Source organism: Scyliorhinus canicula, chromosome 4 (assembly GCF_902713615.1).
Source record: "Scyliorhinus canicula chromosome 4, sScyCan1.1, whole genome shotgun sequence".
Taxonomy (NCBI): Eukaryota; Metazoa; Chordata; class Chondrichthyes; order Carcharhiniformes; family Scyliorhinidae; genus Scyliorhinus; species Scyliorhinus canicula.
The window spans coordinates 149,436,965-149,458,738 of record NC_052149.1 but is presented as its reverse complement, the minus strand read 5'-3'; the positions used below and the strand labels follow the sequence as shown (position 1 = coordinate 149,458,738).

The 21,774-nt window shown below is 50.0% G+C and overlaps 1 protein-coding gene across 1 annotated transcript in view; it reads left to right on the top strand.

The window, feature by feature from the left end:
• LOC119965073 (slit homolog 3 protein-like) overlaps positions 1-21,774 on the top strand; it is a 758,703-nt gene that overhangs the window by 115,745 nt on the left and 621,184 nt on the right. The window contains exon 4 of the mRNA XM_038795337.1: positions 17,453-17,524. Coding sequence (XP_038651265.1) covers positions 17,453-17,524 — 72 coding nt within the window. The remainder of the gene's footprint in view (positions 1-17,452; positions 17,525-21,774) is intronic.

Genomic DNA, 21,774 nt, shown 5'->3' with positions numbered 1-21,774 from the left:
CTGTTTCTGCCCAATCAAATCCATTTAACATTTTAAGCACTTCGATCTGATCACCCCTCAATTGCCTCTACTCAGAGGAATACACGTAAGTATGTGCAGGCTGTCCTCAGAACCGGAGTTGCACTCGAATGGCACGAGACTGGCTCTTTTTAAAAGGAGTTATCAGTCATGTTTTCCTGCCCCACTTTTCCCCTCTGCAGTGACTAGAACATTCAAGGCAGCAAAAAGTTGAGCCGTATAAAACTTGGGAAGTCACAGTTAGTTGCACCTCAATAAGAAAGGGGCCAACCCAAGGACTGACAACTGGTTTTAATGGCCTTTGGGTTGTGGAAGGGGAAAATAAATAGGCCAGGATTTCCGTCAAATTACTGTTTCATGCACTTTGTGAACAGAGTGAGACTTAACTGTGATGGTACCCAAGTTGAAAAGCCTGACACCAATTGCTCGTATGAAAGATAGACCAGAGCGACATATTAGAACAGTGATTTAACCGATAGAAATCTGGTGGATCCCACTGCCAGCCCCTTGATACCTCACCATTTTTTCACTTGCGGGCTGAGACAATGACTATCAGCTGGACAGGGGAGATGGGTGGATGGAGGGGGGGAAGGGGTTGGTGGTGGAAACTCACAGTCAAGACTGATTCAACCCTGACCTTTCATAATGCTGCTTTTACCAGCAGTGATTGCTGTATTGTAAACAGGAGCTGCAACCTTGCTTAATACTATACTATAACCCCCCCCACTCATCTCTCTAACACACAGAGACAGGTCAATTGTAGTACTCCTACTTCCTTGCTGGAAGCTTCAGACTAATCTACTGTGGATTGCACCCGTGACCTTTCCCCATCTTTCAAAACCAAAATGGACGATGTTCCAAACAACCTGACACACTTTTGACAAAGAAAAAAGGCTTGTTTATTCATTCCCTCTATGGACTGCCACTATATTCCCAAGTCAACTGTGCGGAATCCGCAGTAGATTGGCGCTGATTCACTTTGACTAAGGTGCTTGTTCTGAGCACAATACCCACAGGTACAACTTAAATTCTGACCTTTTTGGACTTCTCGTGGCGGCCATGGAGCGAGTGGTCGCACCCAGAGCAGCTCTGGCTCCAAGGCGGTGGTTTTAGCACTTTTGACAGATTATCTAGGTAATATAAGCAGAAATGTAGAGCCGAAAGTGTCAGAGACGAGGTTCTCCCATGGATTGGCATGTCTTCTGGCTATCAGGCCCGGCAGAAGACAGGGAAAGACCTGGCTGAGGAGTTGGAGGAGACCTGTGGCGCAGCACCAATTGGCGCAGCACCAATCGCACGTATATATGGTGTATTCTAGAATTGATTTTGTGGTGAGTCGGGTGACGCAGATGAGGGTTGTAGGGGCGGAGTGTGCGGGAATTGTGATTTCGGACCATGCGCTGCATTGGCTGGATGTGAGGCTTAGTTCGGGGCAGGTGCAGAGGCCAGGGTGGAGGTTAGATTCGGACATCCGGCGGGCAAGACATTTTGTGAGAAGATGAGAGTGGCGATTTGGAACGTCGGCGGCCACGTTTGGGAAGCTTTGAAGTTTGTGGTCCGAGGTGAGATTATTGTGTTTAAGACTCATGGAGATAGGAGGAGGGAAGAGTACAGGAGACTGTTGGACAGAATAGTGGAAGTGGATAGAAGATACTCAGCGGTCCCGATGAAGGGGTTTCTGGCAGAGAGGAAAAGGTTGCAGGAGCAGTTTGATAGGCTGACGACGGGCAACATTGGGAGGGGGGGGGGTGGTAGCTGCGGAGGAAGAAGGGTGTGCAGTATGAGTATGGAGAGAAGACGAGTAATATGCTGGCCCGCCAATTGCAGTGGCAGGCGGTATCCTGGGAGATTTTAAATGTAAGGGCGGAGAAGGGGGAGGTGGTATCTGAGCAGAAGATAAATGAGGTGTACAGGGGGTTGTCATAATATACACCAGTATATCATGGTGCAGACACACACACTGATGGACATACACTAGGACCAATCAACATGCACAAACACCGCAGCCAATCACCAGTTAGAACACACTCACTATAAAAACAGAGGGCATCAATTTTCCCGCTCATTCAGGATGCAGCCTCTCAGAAGCACAAGAGCTTATCAGTTACAGTACAGACTCTCACCATGTGCTGAGTGATTCAACTGGTTAGGACAGGCACAGGTCTCTAGTTAATCTAGCATCGTGTAAACCCACAGTAATAGTATGTTTAGCAATTTATAAGAGTTAACAAAATAGTGTTGAACTATCTTCAGTGTTGGTGGCCTGTATGTGTTTCATGGATCCAGAGCGCCCAACACATCAGGGGTATTGCAAGAAGTTCTATAAGGCTAAGCCAGGTGTAGAGGAGGCGGATATGGAATGGTTTCTGGATGGATTGGAGTTCCCAGAGCTGGAGGAGAGGAAGAGACTGGCATTGGAGGAGCCGCTAGGGCTGTTGGAGCTGATGGATTGAATCAAGGGAATGCAGTCGGAGAAGGCCAGGCCCAGATGTTTTTTTGCGGAATTCTATAAGCAGTTCACGACGGAGTTGGCGCCCCACCTTTTGGGGATGTTCAGTGAGGCAGTGGAGAGGGGGGAGTTGCCAGCAACATTGTCACAGGCTGCGATTTCATTGCTCCCAAAGAAGGGGAAGGGCCCACTGGAGTGTGGGTCCTGCAGGCCCATCTCTTTATTGAACACGGATGCAAAAGTATTGGCGAAGGTGTTGGCATGTATGTTGGAGGGGTGAGTGCCCGAGCTGGTCTCTAAGGATCAAATCTGTTTTGTCAAGGGTCGGCAGCACTCCAGCAACATTAGGAGGCTGTTAAATGCAATAATGACTCTGTCAGGGGGGCTGGCACCAGAGGTTATAGTATCTATGAATGAGAAGACCTTTGATCAGATTGAGTGGAGGTATCTGTTTGAAATTCTGGCTGGGTTTGGGTTTGGACTGAAGTTTGTGGCATTGGTTCATCTTTTGTATGCAGCCCGGTGACAAGTGTGTACAAACGAGATGGGTTCAGGGCACTTTGGACAAAACAGGGGAATGAGGCAGAGGTGCCTGCTGTCGCCATTTTTATTTGTGTTGGCGATGAAGCCCTTGGCAATGGCCCTTCAGTGGTCTGCCAAGTGGCGAGGGATTGTGAGGGGGTACAGGGAGCACTGGGTGTCGCTGTAGACAGACGACTTGCTCTTGTTTGTTTTGGACCCACTGGAGAGTATGGGCAGAATCATGGGCCTGCTGGAGAGTTTTGGGCCTTCTCCGGGTATAAACTGAACGTAGGGAAGACCGAGGTGTTTCCGGTGAATGCGGCGGGCAGGGGGGCCGACTTGGGGGAGCTACCATTTAAGGTGGCAAGAGAGTAGATTAGGTATTTGGGGATTCAGGTGAGGCATGAGAGGGCCACGATGTACAGGTGGAACTTGTCAGTGTTAGTGGAGGAGGTCAAAGGGAATCCCAAGAGGTGGAATAGGTTGCACTTAATGTTGGCGGAGAGAGTTCAGGTGGTAGAGATGAATGTACTGCCAAGGTTCCTTTTTGACATCTAGCCCCTCCTGATTTGTCTCCCAAAGGCATTTTTCTGGATGGTGGATGCACTGACCTCAGAGTTTTGTTGACGAGGAAGATACTGAGGATGAAGAGAGCTCTGCTGCAGAGAAAGAGGCCGGGATTCTCCGACCCCACTCCGGGTCAGAGAATCCCCAGGGGGACGTGAGCATCGCGCCCCACCGCCCCTTGGGGAGGGGTGGGGGGGGTGGCACGGTGGCCTGGCCCATGATCAGGGCCTACCGATCGGCGGGCGGGCTGGTTCTGTGGGGGCCTATGTTCCTCCACGCCGGGCCTCTGTAGAGCTCCGTCATATTGCCCGGGAGCCAGCATGGAGAAGGGAACCCCCACGCATGCGCGGAATCACGCCGCCGCAGCCGACATGTGTGAAAATAAGCCAGCCATTCCACGCAAGCGCAAACTCGCACCGGCCATTCCATGCCGGCTGGAGCTGCGGGGACCACTCCGGCGCCGACCTAGCCCCCTAGGAAGGGGAGCATTCCCCATTATCAGGGATTGTTGACGCTGGAGTGGTTGGCGCCGCTTTTCATGCCGGCATGGGGACATAGCCCCATTATTGGAGAATCCCGCCTAGAAAGTGGGGCTGGCGCTCCCAAATCTGGTGTATTATTACTGGGCTGCGAGTGTGCAGAAGGTGAGCGTGAGGGGGAGGGAACGGAGTGGATGAGGTTGGAGGAGGTGTCCTGCTGGGGTCCAGTCTGAGGGTCCTGGTGATGTCCATATTGCTGGCAACCCTGGGGAAGTATTTGGGGAGTCCAGTGGTGCAGTCGACGGTCAGGATATAGTCAGTTGAGGGGTCATTTCAAGTTTGATAAGTGTCGGTGCTGACGCCACTGAATTGGAACCACAGGTTTAAGTCGGGGAGGATGGATGGGATGTATGGGAAGTGGAGGGAGGTGGGGTTGGAGTGGGTGAGGGATATATTCTCGGAGGGAAAGTTTGTGGGGCTGGACGAGCTCTGGGAGAGGTTTGAGCTGCCGAGGGCAAGTGAGTTTAGATATATGCAGGTGCCGGTCTTCGCGTGAAAAGATCGGCAGACGTTCCCCCAGCTACCGGGAAACACGTTTTAGAGCAACTGTTGCTCCCTGATGACTTGGGGAAGGGCAGGATTAGGGACATATATTGGTGATTGGGGTAAGCAGAGTAAGGCACAGGTGGTGATGGTAAAGCTTAAGTGGGAGAAGGAGTTGGGGAGGGAGCTAGGTTGGGGACTCTGATATGAGGCGGTGCGGCGAATGAACACAACCTCCTCCTGCACAAGGATGAGCTTGATTCAGTTCAAGATGATGCAGTGTACACCTGACTCGGGCTAGGATGAGTGAATTCTTCCAAGGGGTAACAGACGGGTATGTGGGTGGGGGCCGGCGAATCATGCTGGAGAGTTTATGGAGGGAGTATTTGGGACGTAATCCAGGATAGTGGGAGCTGAGGTGGCAAACTTTGGTGTTTTGGAGGAGCACGGCTGCTGAAGGGGAAGGGGGCCGAAGCCGTGGCCTTCACCTCTCTGATTGCCTGGCGAAGGATTCTTTTGAATTGGAGGTCGGAAACGATGCCGGGGATGGCGTCCTGACTGGGGAACTTGTACGACTTTCTCCGTCTGGAGAAGGTCAAGTTTGAGTTGAGGGGGCCAGAAGAGAGTTTTGAGGTGTGGTGGAGGCTATTCATGACTTTATTTGAGGTGCTGTTCATCATGAGGCTGGGGGGATTAAAAAGGGAAAAACTGTACAAGCTGTTGACTACGTTTTGATGGATTGTGGAATCTGTTGATGTGTATGTTTGAAATAATGGGCGGGATTCTCCCCTATCCGGCGGGGCGGGCAGTCCCGGCGCCGAGGAGAGGCGTGAACCAAACGGCGCCGAAGGGCCTCTGCCGGCTGGCGCGAGTTGGCGCATGTGCGGGCGCACCATGTGCTGGCATCATCCCAGCGCATGCGCAGGGGGGTTCTTCTCTACATCGGCCATGGCGGAGGTCCACAGCAGTCGGTGCGGAGGGAAAGAGTGCTCCCACGGCACAGGCCCGCCCGCGGATCGGTGGGCCCCGATCACGGGCCAGGCCACCGTGCGAGCACTCGAGGACACCAGAGGCCACTCGCAGAGGCCACGAGCGGCTGCTTGGCCCATCGCAGGCCGGAGAATCGCCGGGGGGCCGCTGCCAGTGGCCGCTGACCGGCACAATTCCTGCCCCAGCCAAAACCCCGGCACCGGGGAATTCAGCAGCCGGCGGGGATGGGATTCACGCCCCCCCCGAGAATCTCCGGCCCGGCGGGGGGTCGGAGAATCCTGCAAAATATCTTTAAAATTAAACAAAATATGACTTTTTTTTAAATTGAGGAACAAAATTGCAAGGTCTGCTGTTGCCTGTTGAGGACTTGTTAGAGGCTTGTTAACCCCGGAGAATTGCCGGGGAGCGGCGTGAATCCCGCCCCGCCGATCCGACGCCGCACGCGATATTCGCGGCAGCCAAATATTTGCACCGATGGGAATCGCGCCGTGCGCCTCGCAGAATTCCGGGCCAGATGGGGCGAAGTCCCGCCGACGTGACCACGGGTCACGCTGGCATAAATCAAACAACCTTTTTAATTGTGTCAACCAGTCGTGCTGGCTGATGCCGGCCAGCGCGGAGGTAGGGGTCGGCGTGGGGTGGAGAAGTGACGGCATGGCCGTAGGTGGGGGGGTTCACGGGTGCCGGTGAAGGGTGCATGCTGGTGATCATGGTTAGTGCCAGGGGTGGGAGCCGTGGGGGGCCGGGGAGGGTGAGTGCCGGGGAGGGTGAGTACCGGGGAGGGTCAGTGCCCGTGATCGTGGGCGATGCCGGGTGTGGGGGGTGAGTGCCGGAGTACCGGGCAGGGTGAGTGCCGGGGAGGGCGGGGGGCTGAGGAGGATGAGAGGCTGTGGGGGAGGGGCAGTTGCCTGGCCAGGTGCCAGGTGGCAACAGTCGCGACCATGCAGCCCATGGCACCTGGCTACGGAAGGGGGTATGTAAAATGATGATATGTCATCTATCACCATACCCTGCAGACTAATGTTTGAGCATCACCCAGCGATGTTGGCCGCCGTGGCGGGAGCCACCCTTCTACATGTTGCCCTGTGGGTGCTGGACCAGGAGCTTGCCAGGGAGGCAGCGGAGGCTGCCGCAGAGGTGCGTGCCACAGAGAGGCAGGTGGCAGCCGCCCAGGCTGGAGGGCTGCATGCCCGACAGGATGAGGAGGAGGAGGAGGTGTTGGTGCCGCGGTGATGGAGACCGCCTGATGAGGCCCCGTGTGTATCGTCGCCGCATGTCATACCAGGACCTCACGGACCAGGCATGCAGGAGGAGACTCAGGGTGAGCCTGGAAACCATTGCCCATATCTGGCACCGCGTGGCACTGGGGGAGGACACCCTCTCCCGGTGGCCGTCAAGGTTGCGGTCAAGGTTAAGGTGGCCCTGAACTTCTACGCGACGGGGTCATTCCAGTCGCCGAGCGGGGTCCTGTCTGGCATGTCGCAAGCATCGGTGCACCGGTGCATCCGTGCAGTAACGGGCACCCTGTATGCCATCGCGGACTGCTACATCCAGGTCGATGGGATACATGTCGCCGTGCGGCCACCAGCTGATAACAGGGCTGTGTTCACGAATAGGAAGGGGACCTATTCCATGAACATTCAGGTGGCCTGCGACTACTGCATGAGGATGCTGCACGTCTGTGCCCGGTACCCAGGCACTGTACATGACCCGTTTGTATTGGCGCAATCGTTCATCCCCGCAATGTTCGAGGGACGCCACCCCCGGCTGAGGGGCTGGTTGCTGGGCGTGGTCGTGGTCATGGCTGATGACGCCGTGACAGAGGCCACAGACTGATGCGGAGAACCGCTACAACAATGCCCATGCAGCGACCAGGGGTGTGATAAAGGGCAGCATGGTAGCACAGTGGTTAGTATAGTTGCTTCACAGCTCCAGGATCCCAGATTCGATTCCCAGCTTGGGTCACTGTCTGTGTGGAGTCTGCACGTTCTCCCCATGTGTCCATGGGTTTCCTCCGGGTGCTCCGGTTTCTTCCCACAGTCCAAAGATGTTCAGGTTAGGTGGATTGACCATTCTAAAATTGCCCTTCGTGTTCAAAAAGGTTAGGTGAGGTTACTGGGTTACGGGGATAAAGGGGATAGGGTGGAGCTGTGGGGCTTAAGTGGGGGCACTTTGCAAGGGCCGGTGCAGACTTGATGGGCCGAATGGCCCCCTTCTGCACTGCAAATTCTATGATTCTATGATAGAGAGGTGCTTTGGGCTGCTGAAGATGCGCTTCAGGTGCCTGGACTGCTCTGGAGGGACCTTCCAGTACCCGTTGGATAGGGTCGGCCGCATCATTGTGGTCTGCTGTGTCCTGCACAACATTGCCCAGCAGAGGGGTGATGTGCTGGAGGCAGAGGAGGGGGAGGGGAGTCTCCACGTTCTCCCCATGTCTGTGTAGGTTTCCTCCGGCTGCTCCAGTTTTCTCCCACAAGTCCCGCAAGAAGTGCTGTTAGGTAATTTGGACATTCTGAATTCTCCCTCCGTGTACCCGAACAGGCGCTGGAATGTAATGACGAGGGGCTTTTCACAGTAACTTCATTGCAGTGTTAATGGAAGCCTACTTATGACAATAAAGATTATTATATTCTCCGTTTGCTGAACCAACTTCAAGACAACAAACTCAGTGGAAATCTAAAATTAGAGGTGGGGGGAGAGAAGTAACAATAGCATGCGCTCTCTTTTTCTGCTGGCACCCTTCAAAAAGCTCCATCTGTCACTCTCTTTCTTCTCCACACCCCTTGCCCTCCTCAATTTCCCTTGCCTCTCCCCCTCCCCTCCTCCTCATGGCATGTCATCCCTTTCCTTTTCCTCTTTTCTCCAATTTCACAATATAGTTGCAGCAATTGTTGCCCAGAGCAGTGCTCTGTCACAAAGGGCAAAGGACCTGGGCTACAGTCATTAAGTTCACTGCTCTGTGTCCACCTGATTGAAGTAATTACCATTTCTATTCAACATTGTTCAAGCAATAAAAATGAATACTTTGCTGCAGTTGCTTTCTAAAATGGAAAATATCTCTTAAAAGTAACTCATATTTGGGCATCGATATTTTGTGATGAAGTGGCTTATATTTTTGGCTAACAGTACCTGGAGTGCATATTCCATTGAACATACGAAAATTTCCTTTTCTATGAAATGCGCTGCAAGGGAAAGGCAAATACAAATAAAATTAACTTGGACCAATGTAACATTTGAACATTATGCTGTAATGATGAAGGAAGCTTCTGGGGTTTGTATGGACTTCGTGTTGGGAATGGGGGAGTTGTATGTTGACGGGTTAACAAATGCCATAGAGTTGATGCCTAATGGCTTTAGTCATAGCATTGGTCTTGAGGAAGGGGCAAGTTGAAAGCCGGAAAAGAAGCATTAGGGACTGGTTTAGCACACTGGGCTAAATAGCTGGCTTGTAAAACAGAACAAGGCAGCAGTGCGGGTTCAATTCCCGTACCGGCCTCCCCGAACAGGTGCCGGAATGTGGCGACTAGTGGCTTTTCACAGTAACTTCATTGAAGCCTACTTGTGACAATAAGTTATTATTATTGGGGAGCCAATCATGTGATGCTGCTTTTATCCACCTTTTGGCTGATGAAAGATGAGATGGCACACTGGATGAACAGACAGTACATTTTCTCTTCCACTTTTGAACGTGCATCCTGGTGAAACCTTTTCAAAGTGAGAGGAAGTAAGTGGTTCAGAGAGGAATGCACCCCAGCAATGAGAAAGAAAAGCTGCAGATCCCTGTGAAAGACGAACATAGTGTAATGCAACCAACCATTCTTTTAATTAGCAGTAACCGTTTTTTCCTCGGCTGACGTCAGGTTTGATAGTTTGGTCTTCTGCAGACGCAGGCGAGCAGACGGGATTCAATTCTGTGTAATTACGTGTCACCTCATTAGTGCACAGAAGCCTGAAGCAAAAACAAATCCATTCTCTGCCCAGGTCTCAAAGGAGGTCTGTCTCTGTGTAAATATACTCGGTGACCTTTAGCAGTGACAGGAGGCATGCACAGTATTGCCCTCTGAGTTCAAAGTGTCGGAAGATGAAGACAAAGATTTTCCAGAGACATGATGAAGGCTTTGATACAATTAATGGTGTTCAATATTTTGCACCAGCTTAGTTGGGGGACATAGACAGTGGAAAAAATCATTAGGCCCTCAGCTTCCAGTAACAGATAATGGAAGTAAAAGTCAGTGCTACTAGTCCCTTAAGGTATCAAAATGTGTGATGGCACGTGTATATAATCCTGGCACAAAGCATGTCAGATGCCACATTGATAAAGATACATGCACCTCGGCGGCGATTCTCCAATATTGGGCCCAAGTGTTCGTGCCGTCGCATTTCACAACTCCGCGAACAGGACCCGGGTATGAGCGATTCTGACCCCCACAGGTGGTTCACGCCACTCCAGCCTCCTTACGCGGCGCCAAATGGGTGCGGCGCCAACCCGCGCATGCGCAGTTGGGCCGCGCCAACCTGCGCATGTGCAGGGAACTTCTTTAGCGTGCCGGCCCCGACCAACATGACTTCGGTGTTCAGGGGCCGGCTGCGCCATGAAGTAGGCCCAGGTTGGGAGAGGCCGGCCCACCGATCGGTGGGCCCCGATTGCGGGCCAGACCCCATCGGAGGCCCCCCCCCACGGTGAAAGAGCTCCCCTCCCCCCCTCACAGGCCGCCCCTGACCGTTCCCGCAGAGTTCCCGCCGGCAGCGACCAGGGTGAACGACACTGGCGGGACTCGGCCGAACTCGTCGGCGCTCGGCCCATCTGGGCCAAAGAATCAGCGGCCCCGCCGATTCCAGCGGCCCACGGCCGACGCCACACCAAACGCGCCGGCGCAAATGGCACCAATTCTCCGCACCTCAGAGAATCACGCCCTGGCGTCGGGGCATCATGGCGCGGTTGCGGTGATTGTCCGGCCCGGCGCGGGGCTCGGAAAATCGCCCCCCTAATGTCCAGCAGAAACATTCACAGCGATCAGATCATGATGCCTTTCTGAACGCAATGCTGATTCGATGTAGTTCAATGGGGAAACACCACTGCTCAAGCTCTCTGCCATACAATGTCAGGGAACTGGAAACCATTTAAAGCCCCTCAGGCTGTATGCACCAGAGAATGTTTGACATGAATTGTGAATGTAGATTGTAAATATAACCTGTAATGCCAAGTGTAGTGAGGCATTTCATATGTTGTATTGAAAGAAAATGGTCTGTACTTCACTTGGTGTGATGTCAAATTTGAACTGTTAGAATTTGCACCGTTGCAACTTCTATGAATGAAATATATTATTTGGTGGTGGGGGGGGGGAAGATTCGATGTAACCACTGCAAATTTCGAGCTCTGCTCCGGCCAGCACCCTCACTTAATTTTGTACAGCTGAACATATATTCAGCAGCATGAAACCATTACTCCCCTCCACACTAGACCAACCGCACCCCCCCCCCCCCCCCCCACCTCAAGTGGTGCACCCAGAGATTGAAGAAATTAATGTTTCAGGTGATGGATGGGGTGCCAGTCAAGTGAGCAGCTTTGTTCTGGAAGGTGTTGAGCTTCTTGTGGAATTTTCCGTCACATTCCTGACCTTTGCAGTGTCGATGCTGGATAGGCTTCGGGGAGTAGGGATATGAGTTGCTCCCCACAGAATTCTCAGCTTCTAACCAGTTCTTGCATAGCCTCAGTGGGCGCGATTTAATGGGGGGAAAAAGCGGCGCCGAGAACGACTTCACTATCAAACGTGACTCTTTGTTTGGCCTCGGTGGGGAATGCACGAGGAGCGCCCCACCAAGGCCACACTTTGCTTAATTTCCTACACTGGCGAACTCAGCTCGTCAATACAGGAAGAGATTGGGGCTCCATTTTTAAATATCTCCTTGTTCTGTGGACCCCCACCATGGCCTCCAGACACCCTCAACACCCCAAGTGCCTGTTAAGGGGCCTTCGAGCCCCCCCCTCACCCCACCTCATAAGGGCAGACGTCCCCGGGCCCAATTCCTGGCAAAGGCCTCTAGCAAGATTTAATGGCCTCATCGTGTCCTGAGTCAGGCGTGCCAAGGCTGTTCGATCGGGCCTGGTATTTATGTGGCTGCTCAAGGTAAAAGTTAATGACCAATGGGGAATCCCTTCAAAATGTTATGGTGGGGACTTCAGTAATGTTAATCTAATTAAATATGGGGCGAGCGGTGGAATCTAGCTTGCTGCAGATGGTCATTCCCTGGCACTTGTGTGACATGATTTTCAGATTTCTTGGAACTACACTTCTGCCATTGTACACTTCTTCCCGATTCTCCCCCGCCGATTCTCGGGCGCCCGCAGTATTCCCGCCACGCCGGTCGGGGGTCGTTGAAAGTGATTCTCCAGGCCCCGATGGGCCGAGTGGCCGACGAGTTCAGCCGGGTCCCACCGGCGTGGGTTAGTCAGGTCTCACACGGCGGGACCTGGAAGGTGATTCTGCGGGGACCGTCCTGGAGGGGGGGATGTGGGGATCCGACCCCGGGGGGGCCCCCACGGTGGCCTGGCCTGCGATCGGGGCCTACCGATCGGCGGGTGGGCTGGTTCCGTGGAGGCCTATGTTCTCTGTGCCAGGCCCCTGTAGGGCTCAGCTATTTTGCCCAGGGGCTGGCGGGGAGAAGGGAACCCCCGCGTATGCGCGAACTTGTACCGGCTGTTCCGTGCCTGCTGGAGCTGCGGGGACCATTCCGGCACTGACCTAGCCCCCTAGAAAGGGAAGCATTCACCATTATCGGGGACCATTGACGCCAGAGTGGTTGGTGCCACTTTTCACGCCGGCGTGGGACATAGCCCCATTATTGGAGAAGAGACCCATTGGGTCACTTGCTGATACTTGCAGCCACTGACCAGAGCAAATAGCCCTGCCTACATTCCGAAACCATGATAACTAGCAGTCAGCAGGCAGTTGGGTATCTTTTTTTCAAAAATATTTTTATTGTGGCATTTGTGCAAATAGCAAATGCAAACAAACACAAGAGCAAGAACAAACAGGAACATCATAACAAATAAATAACTAACCAACACCCCAGCCCCCTGCAATTCCCCTTGTCCTGTCCTGCCTTTCACATTTTAATCCCATTATTCTCTGCCCCCCCCCCCCCCCCCACACCCCCGGTTTTGGTGGCTGCAAGTCCCTCCACTCCAACAAAATCCCAGGTTAAAGGGATTACCCCTCTCTCTGGATCTGTAAAGACTTAATTACCTGCAAATGCTCGCATTCAAAGCATTGTCTTGCATCTTTGACTTTATCTATATATATGTTTCTGGAACCTACCTTTTCATTCACCTGAGGAAGGAGCAGTGCTCCGAAAGCTAGTGATTCGAAACAAACCTGTTGGACTTTAACCTGATGTTGTAAGGTGCTCAACGCCTTGGACATTATGGGCGGGTTTCTCCGACCCCCCACTGGACTAGAGAATCGCCAGGGCGCAGTGTGAATCCCGCTGAATCGGAGGTTCTGAAAGACAAATAAGATCCACGGCAGCACCACCATTTTTACTATCTGCACCCGCCCTGCCAGCAACAGTGCCTACACATGTCACCTCTTAAAATTCCCCCTCATCTGTTCCACCAGCTGAGCCAAGTTCAACTTGTGCTGCAGCTCCCATCCCCACGTCACCGGGATGCTCAAATGCCTGAAGCTTACCCCCACCACCTTGAACGCCAGCTCTCCCAGCTTCCTTGCCTGCCCCCTGTCCTTTGGCCTTGATCAGGAACACCTTACTCTTCCCCATGTTTAGTTTATATCCAGAAAACCAGCCAAATTCCTCCAGAATACTCATAATTCCCCCGATACCTCCCAGTGGGTCCGAGATATACAGTAGCAAGTCGTCTATGTACAACAAAACCTGTGGTCAACCGCCCCCCCCCCCCCCCCCCCCACGCACAACCCCTCCCCAACTCCTTAATGCTCTAAGCGCCATTGCCAGTGACTCTATCGCCAAGGCAAAAAGCAACGGGGAGAGTGGGAACCCCGTGCTTTGTCCCACGGTGTAGGCCGAAGTACCCTGAGCTGAACTGATTCATCCATATGCTCGCTACCGGTGCCCTATACAACAACCAGACCCAGTCCACAAACCCCTGCCCGAACCGGAGCCGTCCTAACACTTCCCACAAGTACTCCCATTCCACCTGATCATAAACCTTCTCTGCGTCCATTTTCACTGCTACCACTATGTCCTATCCCTCCAGGGGCATCATTATCACGTTTAGTAATCTCCTTACATTCACCAACAGTTGCCTCTCCTTTACAAACCCCATCTCATCTTCCCCTAACAACTCCGGCACATAGTCTTCAATTTGCAAGGCCTGCAACTTAGTGTCCACATTTAATAGTGATGTCAGGCAATAGGACTAACACTGCTCAGGATCTTTATCCTTCTTTAGTTAGGCATATACATGCCTGCGATAATGTAGCCTTCCCTGCCTGCATTGCTCCCATGCCCTCCATCATCTCTACCAGTCAAATGCGGGCCCCAGGCCTTACACCAGGTCCACCTCCATCTTGGGGAACTCCAACCTATCCAGGAACTCTCCCCCCCCCCCCCCCCCCCCAACCCCCCCCAACCCTGGAGCACCGATTCATAAAGCCTCCTGTAAAACTCCTCGAATACCCCATTCACCCCCACAGGGTCGAGTACCACTCTTCCCCTCCCGTCCATCACCCTTCCAATCTCCCTCGCTGTCTCCTGCTTCCTGAGTTGGTGGGCCAGCATCCGACTAGCCTTCTCGCCGTACTCATTCACTTCCCCTCTGGCCATCCGTAATTGTCCTTCCCCAATGGCCTTCCCCATTGTCACCAACCTGAACTCCATGTGGAGTTTGTGGAGTTCTGCTTCTCCTTCAACAATCCTGCCTTGGGGCCTCCGAATACCTCCTGTCCACCCGCAGAATCTCGTCCACCAATCTTGCCACCTCTGCTCGCTTCACCATTTCTGGATGCGCCCGGATTGATATGAACTCCCCCCTAACCACTGCCTTGAGGGCATCCCATAGTGTGGCAGTCGAGACCTCACCCGTATCTTTCAGTTCCACATACCCCCCGAATGGCGGCCCTCACCCGCTCACACACCTCCTCAACCGCTAACAACCCTATGTCCAGTCTGCACAACGGGTGCTGAGGCCTTCCCCCAGGTCCACTTGCAAGTCCACCCAGTGAGGTGTGTGGTCTGAAATGATTGCTGAGTACCCCGAGTCGACAACCCCGCGTGCAGCGTCTTGCCCACCATGAAAAAAATCAATCCGACTGTACACTTTGTGCACGTGGGAGAAGTATGAGAACTCCTTCTCCCCTTGGCCTCCCAAACCTCCATGGAGCCACCTTCCCATGCGCTCCATGAACCCCTTCAGCTCTTTCACCACCATCGACATCCTCCCCGATCTCGGGCTCGACAGGTCCAGTCCCTGGTTCAATGACCGTGTTAAATTCCACCCACCATAACCAGGTTCTGGATCTTCCCTAGCACCTGCCTCATAAACTCCACATCGTCCCAATCTGGGGCACTAACGTTTACCAAAACCACCAGCATCCCCTCCAGCTCCCCATTCACCATCACGAACCTCCCTCCTGAATCTGCAACAATGTTCCCCAGCTCAAATGCCACCCATTTATTTACCAGCACCACTACCTTCATATCTTCATGTCTAATCCCAAACAAAAGAGTTGCCCTACCCATCCTTTCCTCAGCCTTGTCTGGTCTCTGATCTTTAAGTGTGTTTCTTGCAAAAAGGCCATGACCGCCTTCAGGCTCCTCAAGAGCGCAAACACAAACGACCGTTTGACTTGCGCATTCAGCCCTCTCACATTCCATGTGACCAACCTTGTTGGGGGCCACCCTGCCCCCCCTCCCTTGCCGATCAACCATATCCTTTCTTGTGCCAGCCGTGCAGCCCATGTCACACGACGCTCCAGTCCCACCCTTGGATGCCCACCGTCACCACTCCTGTTCTTGCTGTGCCATAACAACCACACCTTTGTCAGCAGCCCCAGTTCAATGTCTTCTTTCTCCTGCCAGTCCATTGTCTCTTAAAAACTCCATTGCCTCCTCTGGTATCCCGAAAAAATGTTCTCAGCTATCAAAAGTCACCCAGAGGCGGGCCGGGTACAGCATCCCAAACTTCACCCCCTTTTTGAAGAGGGCAGCCTTCACCTAATTGAACCCGGCTTTCTAGAAAAAGGTCCTGCTACACCCGAAGCTCGTTGCCTTCCCAAGTACACTTCGTTGTCTGCCTCACCCACCTCAATATCTTCTTATCCAGGAATCGGTGGAGTCGCACCACCATCGCCCTCGGCGGCTCGTTTGCCTGCGGCTTCCTCATCAGCACCCTGAGCGCCCGGTCGACCACCAGGGGCTGGTCGACCGGGCACCTTCCCCCATCAGCTTCTCCAGTACTTGGCTACTTACGAGCCAGCATCCGCTCCCTCGCTGCCTTCAGGCATTCCCACGATTCTTAGATTTTGTCTCCGGGAGCAACTTTGGAAGCTCAGTCTGCAGTGATACATTGACAGGAGTCTCCCTGTCTGCACACCTTTTCATGGTAGTAAAGAATGATTATCGCATCTGTTAGCTTTTGTGTCAACTTGTTGAATATTTTTTGCCAGTTAAATAACACTGGCATGATTGCGTTGGGTTTTTAGGTCTTTACTCAACCTGACAAATTGTGGGAGCTGCACGAAAAACATAGTAGAGATAGAGTCAAAAGTGCTGTGTGGTTCAGTTTCTGTCTCTGGTGATCCAGTTACCTCACGCTGTCAGACTCAATCGCACCTTCCTGTTGGTAGCCTGTGGTACTGATTGTATCCCTACTGATGTCAATCCAGCCTCAGTGTGAACATGTATGCTCAGTGTATTTTATGATACACTGTGACCTTGTGGGAGTTCAACATATGGTACTGAGGCTCGGCGGGCAATAGTCTCACTACAGTCGGAGGTTGTGGTTTCAGGCTTTGCACAGTAATATCTTATAGGCTGGCAACCTGGGCAGGGCTTTTCCAAGCTAACGGCGGTGGAGGTTCTTGGGTGCAAAATTCCGTATCAACAGCCGGTGGGCTAGGAAGAGAAGCAGATCTTCCTTGGGCACCGCAAGGAATCTGTGAGCCTCCCCAATCTTCCTAGACCCTCTTAGCAACAATATCTGTGGGAACAACTACCCCACTCTCACCAGCGCTTACACATTAGGGAACCAGGCTCATGGCTCTCTGATGATGTTCAGGTCTCAAATTAATTTCTCACCAGCACTGATGTCACTGCTGGCTATTCGTATGAAGCCCAGATAAGATGACTGGGCCTCATGACCTCTCCATGGGACATTTCTACCCACCTTAAAAACTCTCCGAATTAAAATTTGACCTGTTGTCTGTCTACTCATTAGTTAAATGGATGTTAAAGATTGTCCTTGAACCAACAATCCTGAACACCCTGTGCCTCATCGTGAATAACTGGCCACTAAGGATAAGGTATGTACACTTCATGGTCCGTAATGGTTTGTACTGCACATAATAAAGGACACACTACAGTGTACAGCACACTTCATCTTGTTCAGTTCAGGATGTTATACAATGTAAGGTAAGTCTGTTTAGATTGATTCTAATGCATTAAAACGGGTGCGTTTTGCTGTGGTATACTGTACGCACCACTGGTTGAACTGTGACTTAATGATAATACGGGATGCACTGTAGTCCTGGATGGGTACAAATCAGTTGGGTATTCACATTATTGGCGGAGATTGGGAAGTTGAGTGTTTAGAATATGAAGTGACCAGGGATTGCACTGGTTCTGCATAAGGTCGACATACATCACACATGTGTTTGATTACTTTTGTTCTACATTTTCTTACCAGGCGACTAAACAGGAATAAACTTCAGGTCCTTCCTGAGCTGCTCTTCCAGGGTACCCCAAAACTCTCCCGACTGTGAGTAACCAAAAGATAATTTTATATATGCTTTTCATCCAACTTTTAAAGCAAATTGTCTTTTTGAGTTGATTTAATTTACAGAATTGCCTGTGCGCTGGAAGAAGACAATATATTCAATGTTTTTGGCTCCACAGATCAATCACTGCCTTATTTGTGAGAGTTGGTTACAGCCTGCCACCTTTGTTCCGCCCCACATAATACTTATCCAAATAGTTTGACTCATTGGCCAATCAAGAAATAGCTGAGCTAATGTGTCAATCAGAATGTTTCAGCAAAGTTCAGGATAGTAACATGGATTTACTTAACAGGACTTTGTGTCAAGATTTTGGCATGCTGAGGTATAAAGGCGCATCAATACATTAAATCTATCATTCTCTCAAACAATGCCCTGTTGTACACTTGGGAGTGTGTGTTTTGGGAACAATGAAGATGTGTTTCAGTGAGTGATGGTATTTGTCGAGGCTACACCAACTCTTCTTATTTTCTCCCTTTAATCTTTACCATTTTAAGTATTTTTAACTCAAGGCTGCAGTAATTATGAGTGTCAATTTTAGAATTATTATTTGGCAAGTGACAATACTTTGGCTCAGGTATTTGTCGATTGAATATCTGCATCCACCCGATACGGAAATTGTCCCTGTTTAAGGGGCAGAATTGAGGGGCTCTTTGATCAATTTGGATTTTGTTTTACTGATTTACACACAAATGTAAATTGCAACTGTTATATTGGAGTGAATTTTTATTGGCTGGTTTGCTGTCAATGGCTTTCCATGTTGGCAGAGTCAAACCTGGTTGACCAGGCAGTAGGTGCCACCAGGACTGGTGTTTGGTTCCTTCTTTCCATAACTACCTTTGAGACGCTGTGATGTTTAATTATCATGGAGGTGTTAAATTATTTGCTCGATCAACTTCATACAAATTCCATTGTTATAAATTCTCTCGTGTTAATATTATTGTAGAATGGCCAAGTCTTTTTAAAAATGTGCACCAGTTTCTCATTCCCTTTGATGGCCTTGTTTTACTTGGTTTTGAAGTCAGGTCAGGTGATCAGTCAGGAACGTTTATGATCTTTGATAGTTCAGAGGCTGGGGTAACTAAACTGATTCCGTTAATGTGAGCACATTTTGTTTTTTACAGCAGTTTGACAGACAAAGGGAAAGATTTTTTGGAACATTGCTAAATGTGTAGGAACATGGTAAATGCCATGTGCAAGTTCAGTATTTCTAGAAAAAGGCAAAAACCTGTTTAACCAAGTTCATCATTGCCCCTCCTAATATTTCCTCTTCTGGCTTACTGGTGCCATTTAAAAAAATTACATTCCTGTGAAGTGCTGTGGGATGTTTACTGGCATTAATGGTGCTATGCAATTGAAAAGAAACCATGGACAATTAAAATCTTTACAAACCTTGTTGTCATTGATGGGTAGCTTGCTTTTTTAGAGCGGAAAGCTGGTTCATGTTAACTTGGTTGTGGTAAGATACCAAAGAGATCCAAGTTCTTCCATTGCAAAGGAAATAAAACCAAAAGTGGGAGGTCCTATAATAACCTGTGGTGAGTCTTCTTGAAATTTCATTAGCTGGATGTTAACATAAGCTTGAGGGTTATCATTATAGGATTAGTGCTGTTTGACTACTTCAACAACCTATCATTATCAAAATGTAAGTTCACAGTTTAATTGACAGCTCCAAGTGCTTATAAAGAGATTGTCTATCATTGATGTAAGGTGATGAATACAAATGTTTGTTTTCATAAGGGATTAAACACTTGAAGGACTTTCAAAATGTTGAATAGATTTTTATGAATGAGAGTTTTAAAACATAGTGACCTTTGCATTATACACTTAGAACCTTTTTTTTTTAATCACACCATAAATCATGCTCATAGTGCATACTGGGTGGATTGGCATGGAGAATGTAAGGGAAAAGGGTCGTGAGGGTATGGGTTAGCATGAGTTGGTATAAAAACTATAAAGAACCATAGAGTTTGGGTGAGGGGCATGAGGTGGCATGGAGAGTACGAAGGGTCATAGAAGTTTTGTAGAGTGGCATAGGTTTGCATGGTGGTATGAGGGGGCCATGAGGAATTGAGTGGGGAGCATGAGGTGCTGCAATTTGACATGGATGGGGCATGGGGAGTGTGTGTGTGGAGGGGATGAGGGATGGGAGGGATATTGGCTATTTTTGGTTTTATTGATTTCATTATAAAACTGGAAAGATGTCTGGAGAACCAAGCCAGGCCTTTTAACCAGTCCCTACCTCGGCACCTGGCTGCCCCTCTGAATTCTTTGCAGTGGTGGTGGACCTGACTCCAGATAACACCTCCTCTCAACCACCCTGAAATAAAAGTCCAATCACCCGGGGCACTTTCTCCCGGGTTGCGTTTGTGAAGTCGGGAAATTTTCCAAAAATTCAGCCCTAGGCCTTCTATTCCGTCAATATTCTCAGTGATTGCCTCAGTCTGTCTCTCTCATTTAGTTTTGAAGCAGTTGCCCTGTTACAGCTATCTCTGGGAGCACCTTCTTTGGTTACCGAATCTACAACACCTATCTTTGAAGTAAAACAAAGCTGCTGATTCTCAGCCCCCATTCGGTATGAGCCCACAACTAGCAGTTGCGTTCAGAAAAGCCAAGAGGCCAGGTGGTTTCGGAAATGGAGCTTATGCAGCAGGGATGCTACCCTCAGTTCAAAGGTCAATGTGTTAGAGAAAGTTAAAGGGAACTTACCTGGCAATGCTTGTTGTTGATTTCTGGGGTGTATCTTCCAACTAGTGAAATTCACTTAGAAACATTGAACATCTCATACACCATTTCCCTTCTGTGCGCTATTGGGTCAAGATTAGATGAAGCAATTTTATGGGAAATTTTCCCAAGTGGAATATATGCTGGGTGTGCAAACAGGAAGAAATATTATCCCTCATCTTGAAAAGTATAATAATAATCCAGATGTTTGGTAGTTATATTTGTCCAACAGAAGGTCTGATGGCATCAATTGCAGGTAATATGTCTATGACACATCAGTGGAATATGAAGGGCTCGCGTCCTCAAAGGAACAAGGCAATCTAGCACCTCTTTCATGTGCCTCTGCATGACACCCTTATGAAATTAAGATTAGCTTTGTTCCATAAATAGTGATGTTATTGATCCCCCACAATTCTTCCCTCCCCCACCCCCTCCACTGTCATTTGTTACTACCGTGTGTACATTTTCTTGAAAGTGCTTCAGTAAGGGACTTCAAAGGAATTTTACAAACTTGATAGATTGAGAAAACATCTCCCAAAAGGAGGCCACAATAACCTCAAGTTGAGACTCCATCTTTCATCCTGAGGTCAGCACAGTGTTTGAAGGCAAAGCTGTACAGTTGTCGCGAGCAATCTGCTTCTAATCTGAAATCAGGCATCATTTTGCTCATTTTCCGAGCCTTATTCTGCCTTTTTGTTTCAAACTAAAGCTTAAAAAAAACGAAACCTCTGAAGGATCGGAGAATCCAATCATATATTACCATCTGGATCTGTTAAAAATTAAAGATTGCTGAACCACATCTTTATCATTGTGTCAGGATAAATTCAATTGATTGGCCGCCCTAGAAATCTCATCTCTTGGGCATTGAATCCCTGGATATCATTACCCTTTCACTGGATAATTTACTCTAACCAGGCCTCTGGGCCTTCATTTGATTAATCACCTAAAATGTGAGTTTAGTGATTGCTTGGAAACCTGGAATAGTTAAGGGTTTGTTGATGGGGCAGCATTTGGTCTGCATTTTGACATCTACTTCCTTTCTCAATGTTTTCATGGTGCAGGGGATGGGAGCAGTTATTATACTTTCAGAAATTCAGGGCCTGACTTATTTATTTATTAAAAGGTTGCCCACAAACCATTTGATTGTGCAGCCGGAGCTTCTATTGCAATTTGTTTACACAGGAGGCTGCATTAAGGATCGAACTCATGCGTTACCTCAGGGAGTAATTTGTGGAGGTGTTTCCCAATTATTCACTGAGCAGGTTTTGACATAAAGTCAGGACAATGACTTTGAAAAGCAGGCTTAGCCAACAGAATTTATTCACGATATAATGATCAAGACAGAGGGGTTTGTTGAGATGTTTCTGAGTCTTGTAACCAAGTGGTTGTCACATTTTTAAAACTGTTTTGGCCATGTTGGTGCTTCGGAAAATCAGTTTATGAATTTAACAAAGGTGACAGAAGTAGCTTTCCTATTTATCCGCACTGACCACCAGTGGGGGAGGAAGGT